This window comes from Phoxinus phoxinus (assembly GCF_949152265.1).
Source record: "Phoxinus phoxinus genome assembly, chromosome: 3".
Classification (NCBI taxonomy): Eukaryota; Metazoa; Chordata; class Actinopteri; order Cypriniformes; family Leuciscidae; genus Phoxinus; species Phoxinus phoxinus.
This window is the reverse complement of record NC_136878.1, coordinates 29,533,403-29,556,923: the sequence shown is the minus strand read 5'-3', so window position 1 is coordinate 29,556,923 and position 23,521 is coordinate 29,533,403. Positions and strand designations below refer to the sequence as shown.

The 23,521-nt window shown below is 39.4% G+C and overlaps 2 protein-coding genes across 3 annotated transcripts in view; one reads left to right on the top strand and one right to left on the bottom strand.

The window, feature by feature from the left end:
* The window catches only part of ccnh (cyclin H), a 184,475-nt gene that overhangs the window by 154,302 nt on the left and 6,652 nt on the right, over window positions 1–23,521 (top strand). Inside the window, exons 1-2 of one of the 2 annotated variants that reach the window (XM_079608520.1) lie at window positions 535–645; window positions 1,240–1,323. The exons of the other annotated variant lie outside the window; for it this stretch is intronic. The gene's annotated coding sequence lies outside the window, so the exon portion shown is untranslated. Of the gene's footprint in view, window positions 1–534; window positions 646–1,239; window positions 1,324–23,521 lie in introns of those variants that run through there. 2 annotated transcript variants of the gene reach the window in all.
* On the bottom strand, window positions 21,676–23,317 carry LOC306996225 (uncharacterized protein). The gene has a single exon (XM_079608518.1). It carries the CDS (start codon window positions 23,216–23,218, stop codon window positions 22,001–22,003), a length of 1,218 nt encoding a protein of 405 aa, XP_079464644.1. The 5' UTR covers window positions 23,219–23,317; the 3' UTR covers window positions 21,676–22,000.

Here is a 23,521-nt window from a genome sequence, read left to right as displayed (position 1 = left end):
CCTCCGTAGTTTGTTGACGTAGTTACACAGTTTTGGAGGATTTTCCCATTAAAACAAAACATATAAAAAAAAGATCTATTACAAAAATCTCAAATGCACAATTTAGTCTTGTTAATCGTCTAAAGTCGGAGTTATCGTGAATAAAATGAATGGTCCTTCAAGTGACGCTGGAGCAATGTCGTCCTGAGTGCTATTGTCGATACTGGCCTCCTCTTTTAGTTGCCGCTCTTGGATCAATGAGACAAATTCCAAAACAAACAGCCGAAGAGGCTCTTTTCTTTTCACAAGAAGACTCCATTCACACGAACCATTTATGAGGCCCACCAAACAGTGCTTTTGAGGGTCGTCGTTCCCAGTGCCCGAACGATCGAATCTTCTCGAAAGGTATCTTTTTAATGACCGATCCACTGTCTGTGATAAATAATGAGAGTTTCATTATTGTGTTAGCTCAGTTGAGTGCAGAAAAATAAATAATGAGAACTTGTAATAATGGGTGACCTAACCTTGTTCTTTTTGTCCAGAAATGAATAGACTGAAAGGAAGGACGCTTGAGAAAGATAACGAACCCTGGGCGCTTTGGTTTTCCACAGAGAGCTGTTTTCAAAGACAACTTGATTTCCCATAATGCAAATACACACTGGAACAGTAAGTTCACATGCGTGAACAGTTACTTGCAGAACAGACATAGGGCCTATTTGTGTAGGCTAGGATGCATTGTTTTACATGTTTTAAGAAGAGGGACGAGGGAATGGGAGCAACCACATGATCTATCATATTTGTTGTTATTTACATAGAGCTGTTTTCAAAGACTACTTGATTTCCCATAATGCAAATACACACTGGAACAGTAAGTTAACATGCGTGAACACATTAGTTGGAGAACACATTTGTTATGCATTGTTTACATGTTTTAAAAAGAGGGACAAGGGAATGGGAGCTACCACATGATTCATCTTATTTGTTGACATTTATATACTGGAGTATTTGAGTTTGGACAGTATTTGTATAGGGCAATCATGTAATTAAATACACTGCATAATGACTTGAACTCAGAAGCGCTCACAAGAGAGCATTTGAACAGAAGTGACTGCCCCCTTGTGAAAACATCATGTACTGACAGGCTTAACATGAATGAGATCTCTAGAGAGGCATTATTTTTATTGTATGCCTTGTCATTAATTTTTAGTTTTTGTTTTCATTTATTATATCTCGTTAAAAATCGTTAATTCTGTCTCGAAGGTATGTGCATCAAAAGTGAATGAAAATGGGAGTACAAAGAAAAGAGCTGCTGGACTGAACAAAACAATCTAAGAGATATCCAAGGTATTTTTAAACCTTTAAATATTATAATTGTTTTATTAAAACCTTGAGAGTGTGCAATATTGATTTGCCCTACAAATTCATAAAAGTCAAATAATAATTTAAGAGTAGCTATTTGTAATATACAATAAAAATAATAATGAAAACATCAGTCATTTTAATATTGCATTCAGAAAAAAAAGTATATCATAAAAAGCAAAAATTATGTTGTATGTACTAAAATAGTACAGTAGTAAACATTTTCTATGTCTGTTGATCTAACTTAAATCTCACACACTACAATTGCTTGCAAAAACAAACAGTATTTTTTACAAAGTTTCGGTCAAGCGACCCGATCGATAATCCTCTTTAGCCCATAGTTGTCCTTGATGTGTCCCTTGTGCCTCTTGTTTGAACTGTGGCTAGTGGTCCGAGGGCAGCAAAGGTCAGCAGCCAGTCAACCGAAGCCCCCGAGGGACACCAGCATTTAGATTCCAGCACACCAGCACGATCGCTGAAGATACTCTATTTATTTTTCTTCTGCTGGAATAGAAACCTAGTAATAAAAAGGAAAAGGTAATTAGCTGAGGATAAGCAAGCATTATTTATGTTACACCAATGCAATGAGTGACTGTAAAATAAGGAGGTTAATGATGAGAGAGAAATAATGTGTGAAGAACTGTTACAAACACAGGATATTCTTAGTTGAATGTGTTATCAATACAATGTCTCTATGCACATAAAGAACCACTTTACTTTTTTTCTTGCTTCGGGAAGTTGCTTCAGACGTGAGATTTATCTCCACAATCACAGACTTGACAACTTTCCTGCCCTTCTCATGTGCTCAGCTGGTGTTGGTATATATGTGGCCATAGTGATGATCCTATACAGTAGTATTTGTCATTGGGGAATTGTTGCCGGGCAGTGGCTGGAGGCATGTTCCGCCTATAGTATCCCAGAAGGCCATAGCAGCTGACTCCCCATAAGTCACCACTGGAGGTGTGAAACTCATATTGTGTCCTCTGTTTGCTGGCCTGCCTGAAAGACAAGAGAAATAAGGCATAGTCTGCAAGTTTGCAGTGGACATATTTCAAGTGCGGCAGAGAGGCGATGTGTCGCCATTGTGTAAACGGCCTCTGCTCACTTTGCAAAACCCTGCCCATTTACCAACAGATTACCTCTGTTACCTAGCAACAATTTAATTAAGATGGTATGTGCAAGGTGGGGCTTTCTCTCTAAATGCAGGATTTTTTTTCTGTGTCCCAATGAGAATAGTAAATAAGGTGTAAATAGGGTGCAGTAGTGATCTATGGACACTGCTAAAGCTTGAAAAACGAAGGACAGGCCAGAGAAAAAATCAAATATGATTTATTATTAAAAAAAAACTATCAAATAAAGTGGTAACACTTTACAGTAAGGTCCCATTAATTAACGGTAGTTAATGCATTAACTAACATTAACTGATTAGTACATTTCTTATTTACATTCAAGTAGCCTACTCTGTGACTTTAAAATGTATTTCCAAATGATTCAACAAAGCTTTGCCATAGAGGGGGATAAGGGAGTGCCGCTGGAAATGATTTCAATATGGAAAATAAATAGATTTCATAATTGTAATGTCTTTATATCAAAATTATAGTGAGTGTCAGTTTCAACAAATCAAACAAGAATATGTTCCGCCATCGGCACCTTCCTGTCCTAAAAAAGGTGATGAATGAGAATTTTAGATCAAGCTCCAGGAATGACAGAAACTCGTTTTAACCAAATGCTTTAGATGCCTCATCATCTGCCAGTGGTGTGCGATTCATTTATTTTTCTGTCAGTTTACAGTTTAGGAAAACAACACGGAGTAGTTGTAGGTGGTTTATAGGAAGGCACAGGCAGATGGTACAAGAACTATGGATAATATCTGTTCTGCAGTACCACTAAACAAATATTTTCATTATTCAGCAACCATATTCATGAAATAGATTGACATTTAGTTAGTTTAAACGGTATGTGTGGACAGTAAACCATATAAACTACTCACTCTGATGTGATATGTTTGGCCATTTCAGATACAATACACTTGACAGAGACGTTTAACCAAAGTCAAAAAAAGCAGCACATCGTGATATTGCCGAGTTAGAGGCATTTCTGAATTAACATAGTTTATTAATATTAGAACTACATTTTTTTGCCCTACTCCTAAACCTAACCTTACCCATAAGTTATCCGTAAAGTCAGAGTGAAATTACTGGTGAATACCAGAAGCACCTAACCATGGTTGTAAACCTAAACTTGACATAGTCTGTAAACATGTCCCTCAAATCTGATTGGCTGATTGGAATGTTGTTCCAGGATCAACACAGATGTTGCTCCAGGAACATGTTGTAATTGGTGAAATCAGGTTCTGCTTCACAGTATGCAAATCAAAGTACTTGACAGAGTCTCTGTTAACATAATGATTTTAGGAGTTCTGCCCCAAAATGTGGGCCTTGACATTAACAATGACCAGGCAAGGAAGCATTTGTGAAGCCGATGTCTGATATGTGATTGTGGATTGGTGGGAAAGGGCACACAGATAGTTGTTGGGATCAGTTCACACTGCCGTGTGTCTGCTTCTCCAGACACACTGCCTATCCTACAATGGTGACAATAATGGCGGCCCATCCTGCCCCGCCACTCCAGACAATAGGCACGGCCCAGGGCCATATGCTGAGCCTCTTGACATGGGTTCGTTTGCAGGATTGTCTGTGGGAAAGCGGGGATGAGGACTACGGCAGACATCGAAGGTCACGGGGTCGAGCTCCTTACAAAACTGTTGAAAAGGGCCGAGGTAATTTCCGGGTGTATGAGTACTGATGTATTTTTGAGTCCTTTTTTCTATGATTGAGATCTTGGTGAACTGTACCATTATTTAAATCATAAAAATGCATGTTTTTTTTCCCCCCTGAATAAAATGATATGATATCCCCATAGAAGCGTAGCTGCTGCTAATTACCACCATTACTAGCCATGCTATTTTAAGAAAAATAAATAACCTTCCCCATCATCTTTCAAACAAAAATATGCCATGGCCCAAAATGACTTTCATTATCAAATGCGGTGATTAGCATGCGCGCAATGTAGATTGGATGTACGGCTTTGTTCGCACATATACAATTGCACAAAAGATGGACGGCCTTAGGCTGCTCCTCTTTGCCCTTCCCCCACACTTCAGCGTTCCCGCCTCCCTTCTTCTCAATGCTACGCAAATAAGCATCTCGCTCCCGGTACCACGTTAATTAGAGTGTAGATAACTAGCTGCACCCTCCATTCACACTTTTATTCTCTTTTATTAGCATGACACTGGTTAGTGGCCTGCTCTGCAACAATCTCGTTGGGCCCCTGATTAAAAAGAGGACCCCTCAGAACACAAATCTCCTGTCCCCTTTTATCCCCGGCCTCATATAACATGGCTCTCTGATCCATGCTGGCACCGCTAACTGTCAAGAGTACCTGTTCGCTTCCTTCTCATCACCTCCATCCAACCCCGTTCCAGTTTGTGCCTCTTCAAGTGAGAGTAATTGTTGCTTTCACCTGAAAGCCAAGCCTTACAGATTTAACTTTGACGTACAGGTGTCGGCCAGGACAAAAGCGACAAAAGAAAGCGGGTCAACGTTAGCCTGGAACAAGCCAGCGTCTTTTGTGAGGTCACTTTGTCGCTTGAAAATGTCCTCCTGTCATAATCCACTCTGGTTCGAGAGCATTATTCCTGCCTGGAATGGATCACACCCTCTCTCTCTCTCTCTCTCTCTCTCTCTCTTTCTCTCTCTGTCTCTCTCTCTCTCGCTGAAGGATCCAGACCCAATTGTGATCCCCTTTGCAAGCTCAGCTCAACAGGGTCTCCTCCTGTCTTGCTCTGATTTCAAGGTAAAACGTCTCATTAGCTCTGGCCCTTGAAAGACGCCTGCTCCATCTCATATTCAGTTATACATTCCCTTTGAATAGCTGTGAGAGGCAAGAAGAGAGAGAGAAAGGAAGGCAGGGGTGAGAGCTGATCCAGCTACCTGAGAGAGAGGGAGGGAAGGCCTGCTGAGGCCTCTGTAATTTCATGCAATCATTACTGCCTTGTGCCACAGACACATTGGACTGTCATTTATGCCTCACTTGAGGACAAAAGCTCTCTAGAAAAAGAAAGTGTCTCCACATTTGTATATTCGCGGTATGCTGGCCAAATAAAAAAAATGGCACTTCTTTTAATGGTTCAATTGTTTAAAATAATGCTAAAATGGATTAAGGAGCACGCTAGGTGCTTTTTCAATATTATATGTGGATTATTTAGCGAATTATGGGGGCATTTAGGACAATATTTAAGTGAAGATATTTCACTGTTATCATTAGCAGTAGTAATGTTATAGGAATAGCAAGAGGGTATAATTATTTTAAGACATTCGTTTCTGTAAACCTTTCAAAAGCCTTTACAGATTTTTGAAGTTGACGTTGACTTCCAAAAACATGCTTTTAAAAATGTAAATTATTAAAATGATTGTGCAAGGTTCAAAAACGTGTTTCTGTAAAATATTTTGGCGTAAATCATGCATCCACATCAAAATCTGTTCAGTCGAGCTGCATGAAATTGTCGTCATCTACCCATCCTTAAAACTCGCTCAAATCTCAAATGACTTATTCCCCTGACTTGATCTGGTTGCAGCCGTTGATAGTTTCCTTTTTTCTGCCCCGTCTAGGTAGTGTAATCACTGTTCCTTTAACTTTGAACTTGCAAACTATACTCCCAACAGTCTCTAGGAACATTTAGTACCTTTGCAATCTTTTTGTATCCTGTTCCTTGTTTGTGAAGGGCCTTTTTGGACCATTCTTTTGATTTAGATTTCTTTTGACATATTTCTAACATGCAGTCAATCTAGGTTCTAATGGTCTGAGGTGTGTGTGTGTGTGTGTGTGTGTGTGTGTGTGTGTGTGTGTGTGTGTGTGTGTGTGTGTGTGTGTGTGTGTGTGTGTGCGTGCGTGCGTGCGTGCGTGCGTGCGTGCGTGCGTGCGTGCGTGCGTGCGTGCGTGCGTGCGTGCGTGTGTGTGTGCGCCCGCTATCAGTCAGACTTTTGGGTTATATGGTATGAAAAAAAGCCTCTAATGCTCAACAATGCTGCATTTATTTGATAAAAATATATATAAAAACAGCAATATTTAGAAAATGTATAACAATTTTAATATATTTTCAAATGTAATGTGTTACTGTGATGTCAAAGCTGATTTCAGCATCATTACTCCATTCTTCAGTGTCTCATGATCCTTCAGAAATCATTCTAATATGCTGATTTACTGCTCAAGAACCTTTTCATATTATTATCAAACAGTTGCGCTGCTGAATTGGAGACCATGCTACTTTTTTTTCAGGATACTTTGATGAATAGAAAGTTCTAAAGAACAGCATTTATTTGGAAAATAAATCTTATGTAACATTATAAATGTAAAACATGGTAGTGTATATTAATTACATATTACTTTTACTCTTATATTGTTTTTGCTATATGTTTTACTATAATTGTATAATCTTGTTTAAAGGATAATATTTAGCCTTAATTTGTGTAGGATTGAACTCTTAAACTGCCAGAATAACTATTGCTATCCTCACAAGTTAGAGTTGACAATTTGTCTCAAATTAAAGTCTTCAATGTCATAAGACACCATCATAAGAACATTTGTTGACTTTGTTTCTGGCCAGACAAACTTAGACTGAGCTTTGACAAAGAAACAAATAGGCCTATTCTATAAACTCTGGTTATCATCACTTCGTCTGCTGTTTTTTGCTCTTCCCCTGCATTTGCCCCATGGCTGGTAGCAGAGTTAACATGACAAACTTGGTTGTCTTTGAATACCAGACAAAAGCTGATATTTCCTGATGGAGGGAAAGATTTAACAAAACAAACCAGATATACACTGGATATGACCGACCCCAGATCAAGACTAAACCTATACACACCAGACCTGATCACTGCACTATATATATTAGATATGTTACCTATAAATCTACAGTAAATGAGGCCTTCAGTGCCCTCTCACTGATTTAGGGATGAGCGAAATCAAAGCAGAAGAAAAGAACTAGAGACCAGAAGTGGAACGCTTTTCACTGCATGTATCACTTCTTGCCTCGCGGCACACTGCGGGGGCTAAAATGTTCTGCCCAACTGTAAGCGGCATCTAAGCAAGCTAAAGGTGTACTGCGGATTAGCTGCCCGCGCTGTAGCCGTGGGCAACCTCTGAGATTCACATGTGGCCGCGTTCACGCGCGTTTTCCCCACACACGTATCCCAGAAGGGAGTCGCAGTGGATGATCGACTCAGACACACTCTTGGGGAGAGAAGATGTCCTTCAAATGTGGATGCTGTCAGCAGAATCCAGTCCCACTGAATGATTTCTCATAGCTTTGTTCGTGGAAACTTAGACACGCTCTCCAAAAAGCCATGTGAACAACTGAACCGACTTTCTTTTGATTAAAGTACAAATACACTGAAAGGGTTTTCACTTGTCTCCTAACTGATACCGATATATTGAATTACCAGTGTTACAATCCCAGATGTGAGGTCTGAGACACAGAAATTCAATATTTTTGCCACCCTTAATTAGCTTCAAATGACAGACGCTGCATTCTCACTGCTCTCTCTCTCTCACACACACACACACTCATAAATACTGTGATTCCCCACCGAGTGCCTGAGGAGATGAAAGCCATTGCAGCTGCATCCACCTCAGTGTTCTGCAGTGCCTCTCAGGAGGGGCTCCCAGCGTGACACAAAGCAATAGCACAACCCACACACACACTTACACACTGATTCACCTCATAAACAACATGTAGATAACCCCTCAGGACATCTAAACAAATAAATATATCACAGGTCACCAATTAAATGTATAGCTATCTTTAGAAATGGATTCAACACACAATGTAACACAAGTTGTAGATCTTTTAGTGCATCTCGAGACCACCATCATTTATTTGTATGCTTGTTAACAGGGTTAAAAGACTGTTAACAACAGTCTTAACAGTCAACAGTCTTAACTTTAACAGGGTTCGACTGTTAAAGTAGCGACAGATCTTTTTTAATCAGTTGAGTTGATCAGTTGAGCAGATGATCAAAAAAGAACAAATGTAGGACTAAATGATTGGAGAAATCCTGCATATCATTCAAATCATTCACAATACGATTTGTGACATGTATTTAGAAAATAGATCAGATGGATTTTCATTTCATATTGATGTTAAAATATATTACCACTAAATGGCCTATGACATACGTTTGTGTTTTGCAGCAGCACTAGATTGTGTTGCTCTTTAAATCTCTCTCTCTCTCTCTCTCTCTCTCTCTCTCTCTCTCCCTCTCCCCCAATTTTTTCAGAATCTGCGTTTAGCTAATAACATTACAACTTTTGTTTGTGCAACTCTTGTGCCCTTCAGTATTTTGGCTCCATTCTTTTGGACAATCCCTTTAAGCATTGTACCAGCAGGGCCAACAGTGAACGCCCCAGTAATGGTGTGGGAACCTTGGCTGTCTTTATGAATATTTACTCTGTCATCATGGTAGGGTGATGCAGATAAATCTGCCTCCCTTAGCTGCCCATGCTAAGGATGGAATGGGGAACGGGAGCAGGACGTGAGTGAGAAAATGGCTGACAGTGAAGGAATCAATTACTGGACAGAGACAGCTCTGAGATGAGCAAACCGAATGCAGAACAGTATGAATTTATTCAGGGCAGTTACACATATATTGAAACTTATTTTTCTAATAAGAATCCCATTTTACCTCAAATGTGATACAAACAACCAACAGCTTGAGTGTTGAACTGTTTAACTGAGAGAAAAGCAAATAAATAACCAATACACATTATTTAGTTGTTTTGTGTTGCCTTATATTTACAGGCGAAGTTTCATATTTACTTTGAGTATGTATGTTGTAAATTGCACTGCTACTGAAGGGGAAGCTATCTTTGATAGACTAACTTTTAATCATAGATTTGTTATTGTATTTATCTGCAGATAGGTTCACATTTCATTCTGTTGTTCCAGATGTTTCCAGTAGTTTACTGTGTGTGCCACTGTCCCCTCATTATTGGTTGTTCACATATGGGCCGGTGCTACCCAACCATGCAGCAATGACATCTCCACAACATCTCATCTTGCTTCTCCAACAGTTTCAGCCTACTTTCCCATCAGGCCATGCTTTTTCTTGTTTTCTCTTTTCATGTTTTCTCTCTCTCTCCATCTTCCATACACATGCTCAGTCAAAGAGACTCCCCTTCTCAATGCTCTGATTACAGACCCTGTGCACTGAAGGCCTTAAAAGGGGCAGCAAGCTGGAAAATAACCACATGCTGTCCTGGGCAACTCCACCACTCCCAGTTAAGCAGTTTCCCGGGGAGCCATTCAAAAACTTAAGCAGCAAGACAGGCTCACACCCCAGGTCTGTCATCCACCCAGCACTAACCCTCTCTGGGTCAAACACTAGAAGAGCCTGTCTTCGTGGGACAATAGGGAACATGGGAAAAATGTCTGATGACTATCTGGCGGTGACCCTGTAAAGCAGGGAAGTGTCCCAGGAGACCCCCCTCTGAGATGGTCAGGAGAGACAGGCTAAACCAAGGTTAAATATTGTATTTAAACATATTATTAATGAGGGGCTACTATTCCAGAATTGATCAGGCTTATTAGACAAACTGTTGAATACAAACAAACTGTGCTTTGCACAATTATTTCACAATGTTAATTAAATACATTTCTTGTTTTAAGGCCCATCACCATCTTACAGATCCAAGTCAGCTTTTATGATGATCATGAATTGTACTGTTTTTCCCTGTTAACAGTCCTTGTCATTTAACCTCTGACCTATGGGATGTCAACCATTCTACTTGCCCTGCCCTCCACAGGAACCTGAGTCAATAGATAAGCTGGTAAAATGGCTCATTTTGGGTGAAAAGGGAGGGGCATTGAGAATGAGGGCTTGACCAGTTCATCATCAACCACTTCAGTGGTCACTACCAATATGACCTTTAACCAGAGATCTTGTCAATGTCACAGACTCCCTTTGGGAAGGATATGACACACCATATGGATGAACTTGGACAGAATTGAATGCCACAGAAGAAAACCAATTTTCAGCTCATTGATATGGATACTTTAATGATACCAATCATTATAGCTTTCTTATAGTTGAGTATGTTAAGAAACGAAATGCAATAGCACACCTAGTACCAACCAATATGTAGTCCCAGTTTGATATTATAGGCTACACTATATTTCCGGGGTTACAATATGCTAACTCTTGGATTTTATCATTTTTGTAAAAAGAACATGTTTCAACAGTAAAACTGGTGAAAGGGTTTTTCAATCTCTAGTGTCCTCACTCTTCCAAGTGGTGGAACCATCTCATTTGTCAGACATCCCTAGCATGTGGCCACCAGGGTCATGTTGTAAGAACATATACAATGTGTGTGTGTTTGTGGTCAGCTCTCAGAGAAGACAATAGACCATGTGTTTCTTAAAACCCCATGAGGGCCTTCTATCTAGGAGCTTAAACAGAGGCCTGGTCAAAATTGGAAAGGGTCACAGCCCTTAACAACCAAAACCTATGACCTTTTCCCAAAGGACCTGCCCCAATGTTCAAAGAACAATGCAATTTAAAGTTGATTGAAACATAGAATATGAAGAACAAGAAGCGAATGATATTTCTTAATAATATAAGGTATTCAAATATGGAATCAATTATAACCAAACTTTTTAATTAACCCCAGTTTGGCATACAATTATGCAAAGCTTTTTGAGACAGTTTAGGTCATTCTCATGAAGGGCGAGAAATGCGGTGAGGTACACTATGCATGGAGAGTATAAAGCATGTTAATTATACATTATTAGAATGCATCATATTAATGATGACCTAATAAACAAAGTCTGTACATCTCAAAACTCATAAAATATATGTTGCCTGGCTCAAGGATAACAGTAAAACCTGTGTGTTGTCTTGTGAAGGTGGGCCACATTCATTTCTGGTCTAATGTCTGATGCAGTACTTATGATTATTAAAACGAATTGTGAACTATTAAATTACAGTGTGGAATGGTCACAAACATTATAGAAAGAGATACCTGAATATCTGTTGGGGTGCAGAAAGGACCATCTCAAAGTAAAAAAAAATTAAAATAGCCTTTGCTCCAGACATGGCACACTTTACCGGCCCTCCAGGTCTACTTCAATATAAAAATATTCTCAGTAAGACTGATGGACTTTTGCCCCGACCCGAGATTTTGGGCCTCTCGACTGAATAAGCAGAGCTGCAGGAGCAGTTGACGCTGGCGCCTGGGCCTCTGAATAATCTTGTGCATATCCCCACAGTTTCTTTTCACACTATACCCCAGCTCTTCCCCCTTCCCTGGATTCTTCCCACTGTCCTCCCAACCCTGACTGTGCACCGGCAGGTAAGGACTCCGATCAGCCCGCCACTCACACTCCAGGGTGACGGATTAGAACACGTCCACCCGCCGCCCGCTTTCATCCTTTGCCAGTGCTCGGGTAGGGGGCTCGTCCGGAATAGGAGTGCTTTCTCCTCCGGCCCTCCCCCCTTCTCGCCTTACCTCGAGGAGGTGGCTTGGGGTGTGGGGCAGGATACAAACCAAGTGGCATGAAAAGGAGGGTAATGGGGGAGGGGCGCCGAGAAAAGCTGGGGAGAAAAAGAACGAACATTGTCCTTTTCAAATGGATGGGAAACGATTCAGTGGGATTTGCTGGCAATTATACGGTGCAGGGCTAATCAATTCAAACTATTCTGGCCGTGGAGTGGACTGATCCGATAGAACAAAAGGTCGGTCAGCAGGAGAGGTACCTGAGAAATGGGTCCGCTCGGTGTAAGTAGCATGGGGCAACACCTCCCCCTCCTGAACAGCACCAGAGCATATGGACTGGCTATGAACTTATTAGCCAGCGGATTAAGGGGTAAAAGCAAGGGCTCGGGGGGGGACACCACAAGCCCCTTTCACTACGGCACTCAGGGGTTTTACCACTAATAAGAAGATGATGATACCATTAAAAAGACTTAAAAATATTCCTGGTGAAAGCACACATACTTCAAGAGGTGTGGTTCTTTTTCATGTGCCATCCGTGCTCAACACACAACCCACAAAAACTCTATCTCAATAATAAGAGGGATCAGATTGCCCAGTATATTCATGAGCAGATTCCTCACACAAGGAGCTTCTACTTGGGACTTTGATGTGATGAGGTGGGTGACAGGTGATCCTTGGCCCTTTCATGCCTGTCAGCAAGGCTCCATGCCCTCAACAACCTCTCATCACCTACAGACAGTCAGCAACCTGCTTCAATGGGCTTGAGGGACCTAAAGAGGCTCAATCTGCTGCCTACACAAGATGAGGCTTTACCTGGTTACTCTTGGTTCCAGCACAGGGTCAGTATTGTAATCATCTCAGCATGAAGGGGATAAACTATCAGTCCTTTGATAATTCTTACCAGAAACTAAGGACTCTGTACATGGCGTTGGAACCACCTGGTGCTGAAGACCAAGCCATGGAGATTGGACATAAAAGCCAAAGACACCAACATAGAGGACATCTGGAGACTCCACTTTATTGTCCACATTTTTTATGCCCTGTTTGACTCTACACTGTTTTTCTTCATTATTTCTCAAATGTCTCTTTCTCTTCACCCGGCTTTAAACGAATATAGCATGCAATAGGGTTTTTTTTGGCTTATAGTGGGGAATCATACATCATGTTGATGTTTGTTTTTCACATCACCTGTACCCCCACCTTTCTTTCTTTTTACCATGGAGGTCAACTTCCTTACAGAAGAGCTGAGAGGTTGCTCTTTAATGAGGAGGGATTTCAATAGGACTCAGTCATTCTCATCTCCTTGTCACATGATGCTGGGGTTATCAACTTCAGAGGCCTGCATCTTGACTGGCGTCTCTCGAAACTTCAAGGGGAATCATAGAGTATACCTCTCTCGCTCGTAAACATAAAGACAATCCAGTTTCTCCACTTCCCTTCCCACATAAATGCTGGATGAAAACAGATGATGGTCTAGCTGTCTCAAATTGTAAATAAAATACCTCTGTGATGATGATCAGTGATGTCATTTCATTGCAATTGTATGCTCATGAGTTCCTGCACATTTTTACCTTTGCAGTCTTTGACTTCAAAATACTTTTTTGATAAAAGAGCCATGGGCAGTAGGCCTAGAGAGCACTATAGTATGGTATGGTATAGTATGGTTCTATATTAGCATAATTGGAAGCCTCTATTGACTGGTGAACTCATGAACTAACTGTTAAGGCCACTGCAACTTGCTATTTTAATGAAGACAGATAAAACACATAACAAGCTCTGGATCAGTATTTTGTGACTAAACCTTTGACATATAGCCAGTGCATCTATAATGCTTAATGACCAAAAAGATGCCCAGATGGCACAGAGCCACATCCATTATAGTCTGGCTATATTAACTGAACTAAATCAAGTTAGATCCTATCCTCTGTCTACAAGTCTTGCAGCTCATCCCTTCAGTAATGACACGGACATACTCTATTTAGCCCATCAAAACCACTGCAGCCATCTCGAGTGCTAATGTACAGTGACCCGTGTCCGGTAAGGTCACGGATGTTTGGGTGTGAACGTGTTCTGATGCGGAGGGTTTGGGAGCCTCTGTAAGAAAAACGTTGTTGACTCCCCAACACGCTCACACCGTGACGGACAAACGGAGAACTTCTGCCTTCCCCCACTTTTTCTTCCTGACGCTGTCAGCCTGGGTCAGTTGGCTGTCAATGTGGCTATGTTTGTGTGAAGTACCGTGGCATCACGCCTGCCTGTCAGTGTGTGATATCATGCCTGGAGGTGACCACAGGGTTGTGGGTGTGCCAACCTCACCCCTCACCCCACTGGTAAAGCAACTGACACTGCCCATCCATTCTTTTCCACGGGTTTGTCAATCAGATCATCAGTATAAAAAAAAGTAAATTACACAAAGCTGCTGTCTATAACTAAATATTCGATTCACTTACATTATGCTGTAAAATATCAGAGATCTGCACATGGTGCATAATATTGCACTACATAGTTTTCTTTACTGGTTATTAAAAGGATCGTTAACACAAATATTGACAATTCTCTCATGTTGTTCCAAACCAGAATTTATTTTATGTAAAGCACAAGAGGTGCTGGTAAAGATGAATGATCATGATGCTCTCTTTGCTACTATGAAAGTGGAGGGAACCAGGGGCTGTCTGCGCCATATCTGAATATGAATGAAATATTTGAATATGCAAATGAGATTTAAGAGCTACAGGGGGAAAGAAGAATTTCAGAGAATAATAACTCAAATTGTGGTCTCCAACGCACAAAGCTATTCTATGTATGATCTTACAAGACTTACTGTGAATGTTATTAACACTGGAAGTCACTTGAACAGCATGAGGATGAATCGATGAATTTTCACTTTTATGTGCACTATTCATCTAAAATAAATTTGCTTGCTAGTCTTCGAAAATGTATTTAGCCAGAATTAAGATTAAGGAGAAAAATGACACTTAAAATGACCAATTAAAATTTTAAAGATCTAGATTTTTGCTATTGTAGGCTCTATTATTTATGGGTGTCACAATGTAAACAATTGTATGACAACTTATAAATAATATATATATATATATATTATATTCACAATATATCGTTATATGTATTGGTTATTAATAAATATATTAATACATGGTTATTAATAAATAAGTGTATCATTTAATGGAGCTTGAGTTTACCAAATTTATTTCTATGGAATGTTTCCACTGCATCACATTAACAGACCCCCAATTAAGCATGAACATTGAACTGAATTCATGGTAAGAAAACTCATTAAATACTGTATTAATAAATGCATTGTTACTTTTTTCATTTAAATTTTCACTCTGGTCATTGAGATTATACCATGTAATTTGTCATCCACACATAATATTTTTTAAATATCAGTTAGCTATCTACACTAACTATCTACTATAATACAAACTATTATAGTTTACTATCTTTTACTAAAGCCCTTAAGATGCCCAGGTGTATTTAATGGGGCTACACAATTTTAAACATACAGTAGAATCAAAATACTATATTTACTGATATAAAGAGGTGAAAATCCAAAGGAAAGGTGATCCGGCAAACAGTATGACAGAGTGCTGATCAAAGTGTGTATGTGTATGTGTATGTGTATAATTGTCATGCATGCAGGATGTCACTCCTGAAGAACAGAGGCATAGCATCTACATATTATGATGCCATACGCCATACCTTTTCCTTTTCCTCTTTTACACTCAGGCAATTATGGTTTCCCATGTCACTCACCAACACCAAACACTGCGTGAGGATGAGGCCAAAAAAAAAAAATCTTATTTGAAGTTTTACTCATTTGAATGACAAAAAGGAGGCCTGCTAACACACTGATAATAGAATCATTTTGCACGCATGTATTGGCACCAGAAATTAAAAGACAGAAAATGAAAGTCCAAAACAAATGAAACACCTATTCTTGACCAATAAAAAAAAAAGAAAAAATCATTGTGAACATTTCTGTAATTTTTTTGCTTTTTGTACTGTTTAATGCAGCAAATAGAAAAGAGAAAAAGCAAGCATACAGAGAAACAAACACAAACTAATAAAACTAGTCCTGTTTGTTCTAAATCGTATTAATCTGCAAGTAAACTATCACATTAAAGCATATAAAAGACTTCTTTCTGCTTCTCTCTCTCTCTCCCTCCCATGCTCACTAATACTATACACAAGAAACAAAAGCTAATTGAAGCGTACTGTTAAAAGGGTTTGAAATTTTAAGAGGGGCTCATACAGCTTTTGTTGATTTAGGTTTTGCACCATCTATCAATGGGTTCATAGGAAGAGGTTTAATCAGGTAGGAAACCCGGACAGAAAGAGGTGGGACGGGGTATTGTGTTGGTGTGAAAGCAGAACCAAAAAGGGGCGTCTTTTCACGTTTCTTTACTTTCACCTGCTGGGATCCATTTGGTCTCTTTCAAGAAGAAAAAGGGGTGAATGCAATGAATAAAGAAAGACAGACGAGTAGCCCATAAAGGCCAATAGCTTAATCAGCAGCCACTTGTAATCACCAGCGCTCTAAACTCCACTGTTAGCTTACAATCTGAGCTCCATCCTCGTTCATGTAGTTAAAGCTAAATGAACTCTTAGGTTTCTTAGTGTCTCTTTATTTGTTATGTAGTTTCCAAGATGTTGCAAAGCATGCTATGGAGAACATTTTAGAAATGCCATAAATCATATGGACAATTTTTAAGGGAGTCAAACAATGAGGTCATTGCGCCATCTTGAGGTGGAAAATTGAAATAATGAAATGTAAAGGTTATATTTTCCTTTTTTTATTCTACTTTATTTACTTTTGTACTCATTATAGTATATTTAAAAATAATAATAATTCCAACTACATTAACATACATCTCGAGTGAAAAATAGCATAAGGATGGTGTAATAAATTCAGATTTCCAAGGCAAAAAAAAAAAATCAGCTTTGTTATATGAGATTATTAATATTGTACCGTAAATTATTCAATATAGTCTATTAGGGAAAATATTTTAACACATTACCACAAGGGGGCCATTTGCAATTTGATTATAGTACAGTGCAATTATCATAGTTTTCCAAACCAGAACCTTCTAAAAACTTCAAAATCATAGTCAATTCACTTATATCAAGATATTTATATCTTTTACAAACCAATTTCCAGCAATTTGTGTAGAACATTATATTTTTAAATGCATATTTTCATTTCTCAGTGTCAGGAAACCCTTCTTGCTTTAGGATGAAAACACTGTAATTTTATACAGTTTGATTTGAGACACTTTCAACACTCTCAAGGCTATCAGGAAAATAACATTTTCACATGTCAAAGCCATGCAAATAACATTTACTACTCAGTATACCAAACATAAGAACAACATTTTTTTCAACATTCCACGGATTCCACATACAGACACACTCTCACAACACACACACACACTCACACACACACAACACACAACACACAACACACACACACACACACACACACACACACACGGCAGGGTCAGAAGCCCATAACATTGTGAAGACAGGTCATACATTACTCAGCCAGGTTTACACACATCTATACCTTGAGAGCGCACTGGCTATTTGGAGAGCTACGGACATGGCACTTTGATAAAAGGGTCATTCTGCAGGCTTTGCGGGGGCTGTGTACTGTGAAGGATTGGATTTTCACATGAATGCTCGCACTCTCAGGGCTGCCCGTCCTCTTCCTCGTCCACACAGAGATAGCCTTTGAATGGCAGATCTCAATTTCTGATTGCTGTCTGATTATCTATTCACCTCCAGCTATATTGACAGGGCACACTGCTATTGAGAAGTGTGTCAGAATGAGAGTGGCCAGAATTTAGATTCAGGGGTACAAGGAGTGCTCCGCTTAAGAATAGTCCCAGACTAAAACGCATGTCTTAACTGAAAACAACATGAACTGACATATCTTAAAATATGTCAGCGTCATTGTTTTATCTCAAGATACACACCAGGAATGTTTTGTTTTTCTTTTTTCTCTCTCGAATGCACGTTTAAAAAAGCTACTTCTATATCCTAATTGAACTAAGGCCTAATCCTGGCTTAATCAAAACCCTGTCTGTGAAACCGGGCCTTAAAATGATTATGATAGTTCATAAAACTGAAAAATTAAATATATATATATTCTCAATACTGCACTAAATTTTTATTTAACTACATCCCTCAAACTCTTACAATCGAAGAAATTAAATAATGGTTTGTGCACCTAAACAAACAAACAATGGATTTACCAATGGACGAATTGTGCTTTTGTGACTATTTAAAGTAGTTCAGCCAGTTTTGAAACTAACACTAAGTCTGTATTGTAGTGTGGTATTGTACAGCTCAAGTTGCCCTGAATACAAGAGGCAAATAGGATGCAATATTAAGCTGAGGAATCTAGACAGAGCCCAATTAGAGAGAGATGGTTAGGGTGTGTGTGTGTGTGTGTGTGTGTGTGTGTGTGTGTGTGTGTGTGTGTGTGTGTGTGTGTGTGTGTGTGTGTGTGTGTGTGTGTTGATGGGGGAAGGGTGCGTCCGATGCCAACCTGAGACATTTTGATCTCCACACTTGGATTCACAGGCATACATTACTCCGCTGGCAGACAAGGCAGACTAATATGCTTCCATACACACACACACACACATACACGCATAAACACACACAATTGGTCATTGCAGGCAACATGATCTGGGTGGCAACACAGTGAACACTATGACGCCATTCTGTCTAGTGCAATCGCCTTTTGAGGACCACAAGCCAATAGCATCCTGCTATCCTATGTGTTTCTCTGCTATCCTGCTATCCTAACGCATTTTTCAGTCATTTCAAAATAGTTTGCTTTGTCAATATAACACTTCCAATGGTATGTCTGACATAAATCGTCAACGGTGTTTCATCCTGAAATTGTAAGTAAGCTATGAATACATAAGATCTCTTGATCATGGCACAGTGCCAGCCAGTCTGCAAGCAGAATAGAGATTTGATGAGGTCATGTGATTTAGTAGCTGTTTGCTTCATGGAGAGAGCTGCACTTGTCCATATTGTAGCAGCTAATATCACAACAGCCCTCCGCTGGTGTCCATGGCAACGGGCGACAGAAAATGAAAGGAGGAAATTAAATCATGCTGTCATGGGGGTGCATGCATTAATTTTGCATAAAGAGTGGATGATGTGTGAAAGCCTGGGCTTGCCTTTGTTCAGCGCCAATGTCTGGTACATATCCAAATATATGACCAAGCCAAAACCAAAACCTTAACAAATAAAAACGTAAATGTAAATTTGAAGTAATTTGATTTTGCCGTTCTTGCATATTAATGGTTACTTGATTCTATTATTTATTTTGGCAAAAGCAACAAAATATCAATAAAATATTGCACAATAACTTTGGCCAGTATGACAAATAAAATTTCGATTTCCGTGCCAATATAGTCTAATTAATGGACAGTATTTGAATATTCTTTACTATTTCAGTGAATTCATATTTAAAAAATTAAATAAACAATTGGTTTTAAATGTGAATTTATGCACACTGAAAAACGGACAATATTGACAAAAAATAACTGTTTTTAAAGATTAAATTTACCTTTGCCGTCACCTTCTAAATATAAAAATACACTGTAAAAAAAAAGTTGCTGCCTTATTTTTAAGCACAGACAACTGTTGTTTAACTGATGTTTAAGTCATTCCAACTTAAGTTACATTAAACTGACTTAAAAAAAAAATGAGTTGAATCTTGTATAACTTACAAAAAAGTTGAAAATTGCTTAACTTATTTTGAGTTAAATCAATGTAAAACATATGTTGCCATAACTTATTGCTAATATTATCTTTTTTTACAGTGTCCTGATAATGATCAATTATATGTGATGTCGGCCGGTAACCAATATGACACTGATATTGTGTATCCCCTTTAAATATCAATACAAGCCTCTTACTTTATAGCAACAAATAGGCTAATCGAAATTGTCTATATAACAGGAGTTACATTATGCATGTCTAAAGAGAAAAAGTAATATACAACATTTTACAAAGTAGCTCATATTGCACTAGGTTGGGTGAGAAGTGCTATTGGGTAAAAATGTACATATAAACAAATGTACATAAAATCTTCCAACATACTGCACTGAACTAGTGAGCTCTGGTTCTCTAGAATCCGTGCTTTGTTATGCTGATAAGTTGAGAAAGGCCACAACGAATCATCTAAACGGATATTCTTGTAACATGCATGAGCCAGTACTTGTAGCCTATAGACAATCATTCTGATGGGTAAGTTGACTGGCATTATGCAGATAAACATGGGAGGGCTTTCAAGGGTTCTGTGCTGTCACGATCACAACTAGAGCATATTGCAAATCTACTATAATAGAAATTAGAGGTATGGGGTCAATGCCACGATATTGCTCCATCAAGATGATCCGAGTTGATACTTGTGAAAAAGCACCGACATACACTTTCAATATGTGCAATACACATGCTTCAGCCTGAATATAAAATAACGAATGTATTAAAGCCCTATTGAGCTCCACAAAGAGCCTCCATGCAATAATCTTCGATATTTTGTTGTTTTCTTGCCCATATTTGGGTGGTTGGGGCACAGTGACAGCTGTTCATCATGTGGACGGTTTACAAGACATTTCTATCTCTCTCCACACCATCAATTTGCCATGGCTGGACATTGATTTATTCATAACCATCAGTATGTATCATTTGTCGAAATTACGGAGAGGGAATATTGACGGATAAATAAAGATAAGCTGAGGCACTGTGGACAGTGTCAGACACATCTGATTTCAGTACAGACTGAAACAACAACACCCAATGACATCGGCTGATAACTAAAGTCATCTGCCAGAATATATTCACAATGTAAGGATAAAAGCTCCTACACCTTACTCATCTCCACCTGCATTAAATACCAATACAGGCAAAATGTCAAACTGTGAAATTCCTTGGCAACCTAAAGCCCGCGTTTCTAGGCTGAAGGCAGTGCTGACGCCAGAAATCAGATGCTGCATGACAAACAGATCATGCAAATGACCTCTGATGGATTCAGGAGTATAGGAACCTTACATGGCAGCAGAATTCGACCAGACCACCAGATAATGATAAAAAAAAACTGACCAGGGTTCTGAGAAGCTGCCGCCAAAGACATGTTTATATATTTGCTATCATCTTTGGTCTAGACAATATAGGCTAACACTCGTGATCACTTCACCTATACGGCAGAGCTTGGGTCTCATCAATAATGCAACGAAACATCATGTTTATGCAATTCACACAATGAAAGAGCACTAGTACATGATAGTGACTGCAGCCACATGCTCACAGCATCCCTACAAGCATTCAACAACCTATGCCCACTCAAATGCATGTGGGGGGACATGTTGAGTTTAGGTAAAACATATATATCATGCCTCGACTACAGCAGGAGACTAGAGTGTAAAAAGGCAATAAACACTCACCTTTTGATTCAGTTTTGTGCAGGCTCTTATCGCTTCATGGTAGCACAGCACACAGGAAAAATAACTGTAGTGCCATGGTGATATGCAAATTAATGGATCACGCTGAATACAAGGACATTTATTATTCATAAATTACTCATGTTTATGCAAATTAGGTTACACAGCCCTACTCAAATAGGAGGTTGGTAATTTATTCTGTCTTGCTTTATAGGCTTCAGTGGCTTTTTTTTTAAATTTAAAAGGCTAATATTTTGTCTGACTGACTGTTATTTGTGTAAAAGAGGGAGAAAAAAAAGGTGTTACAACATGGTATTTTTTATTAACGATGTTATGTAAACAATCATTTAAGGTACACAAATTTAAGACAAATCAAAGGACCATGTATTACACATTCATGCTACAAAATAAAAGGTGGTTTAAAATTAACACTTGATGTGGAATCACTTTTTCAATCGGAAAAGTGTTATGGTTATAACAAACACTTGGCGCCCCCGTGTGGTCATCTGGGAGAGCGCGTTTGTTTAGCACCTGTCCTTATGGTTGTGCTGCTGATTACAGTTGACTAACTTAGTCTCTAATAATCACTTCATAAAATACTTCAATTCAGATACATTTAAACCAGGATTTCAGGATTTCAGGGTCACAGATCTTCTCACAACATTATCAACCTCTTTTTCAAATTGATGAAGAAGTTTAAAGTCGCAGAATCCTCTGTACAGTAAACCGGTTGCTAGTGTTTTCATAGCCTCCTTCATTTGCCACAGGGAAGGTACAGTGACAGAGTGCAAATCGCCGTTGAGGTCAGCTGTGACCACTGTTGGGTCGAGTTTTGGGATGTCCAGATCCGTTAGTGATTCGCTTTCATCGTTAGATTGGTTCGTTAGGCTGACTTCAGATACACTTGGTGTATTTTCTGAAAGCTGGATTTTAAAGAGGCTAAGCCAATCTCCGTTTAAACGGAAGTTGCGGAAACCCATCATCCTAGCCAACCGAGTTGCTTCTGAACGAACCATTGATTCATTTACTGTGACGCCGTTCTCACGAGAATGATCGATCCATCTACAAAGTGCGCCGTCAAGTTGCCGGATCTTTGTAGATGTAAAACCCATCCTTGGTATCTCCGTCTTTTTATTATCAGACGTGGGCTCTTTTTTTCGGCTGATCTGGAACATCCCTCGTATTACTCCCTCACGGGTTTTAAAGCGCGTGAACCAGTCTGTGTTCGCCCTGAAGTTACGGTAACCCACTGTCTTGGCCAACCGAGCCGCTTTTGAACGAATCATTGATTCATTTACGTTAATGCCGTTTTCACGAGAGTAATCGATCCAGCGCAACAGCGCAGCTTCGATTCGATGTGTCTTTCTGGCTGTGGGGTTTTTCTTGTGCTCTTTAAACCGCTCCGCCGCCTTATTACCGGATTTGGTCTCTTCTGGCCAGTCTTTTCCATCAAACATCTCTCGTATTACCGCCTCCCGGGTTTTAAAGCGTGCCAACCACTCTGAGCTCGCCCTGAAATCGCAGTGACCCATTTCTGTAGCCACCTGAGTCGCTTTTGTACAAATTATTGAGTCATTTACTGTAATACCGTTCTCGAAACAAGTATCGATCCACCTCCAGAGTGCAGCTTCTACTCGAGGTGTCTTGCGAGATGAAAAGACAGTCCTAGGAAGTTTAGATTTGGCAGTTTTAATGTTCCTTTTCCGGAGCCAGACACAAAGCAGAGGTCCTGAGATGTTTAGCAGACGCGCAGCAGCGTTCTGGGACATTGGAGGAAGTCGATCGTATTTCTCCAATAGACTGTTTTTTTCTTGAATTGATCTACGGACATATTTCCTCGTGGCCATGTTTATGTGCTTTTGAAAAGCGATGGAGATTTGGACTCTCGAGTCGATTCTTTTAAGTCGGATATTTTCAGCGAATCGGTTGAACCGGTTCGATCAGAACTGTACACAAATCGCATTGAATCGAGCAGTGACAAACAACAATTTACAAATAAAACACACTGGGAATGTGTTTTTGACATGACTGTTTATCAACACGTATATATTTAGCGTTCATTGTAAGTGTATGTCTCCCAATTAATTAATAATTTCATAAAAATGGCATTGACAATATTACTATGATTTGAATAACACCCTTGTTAATAA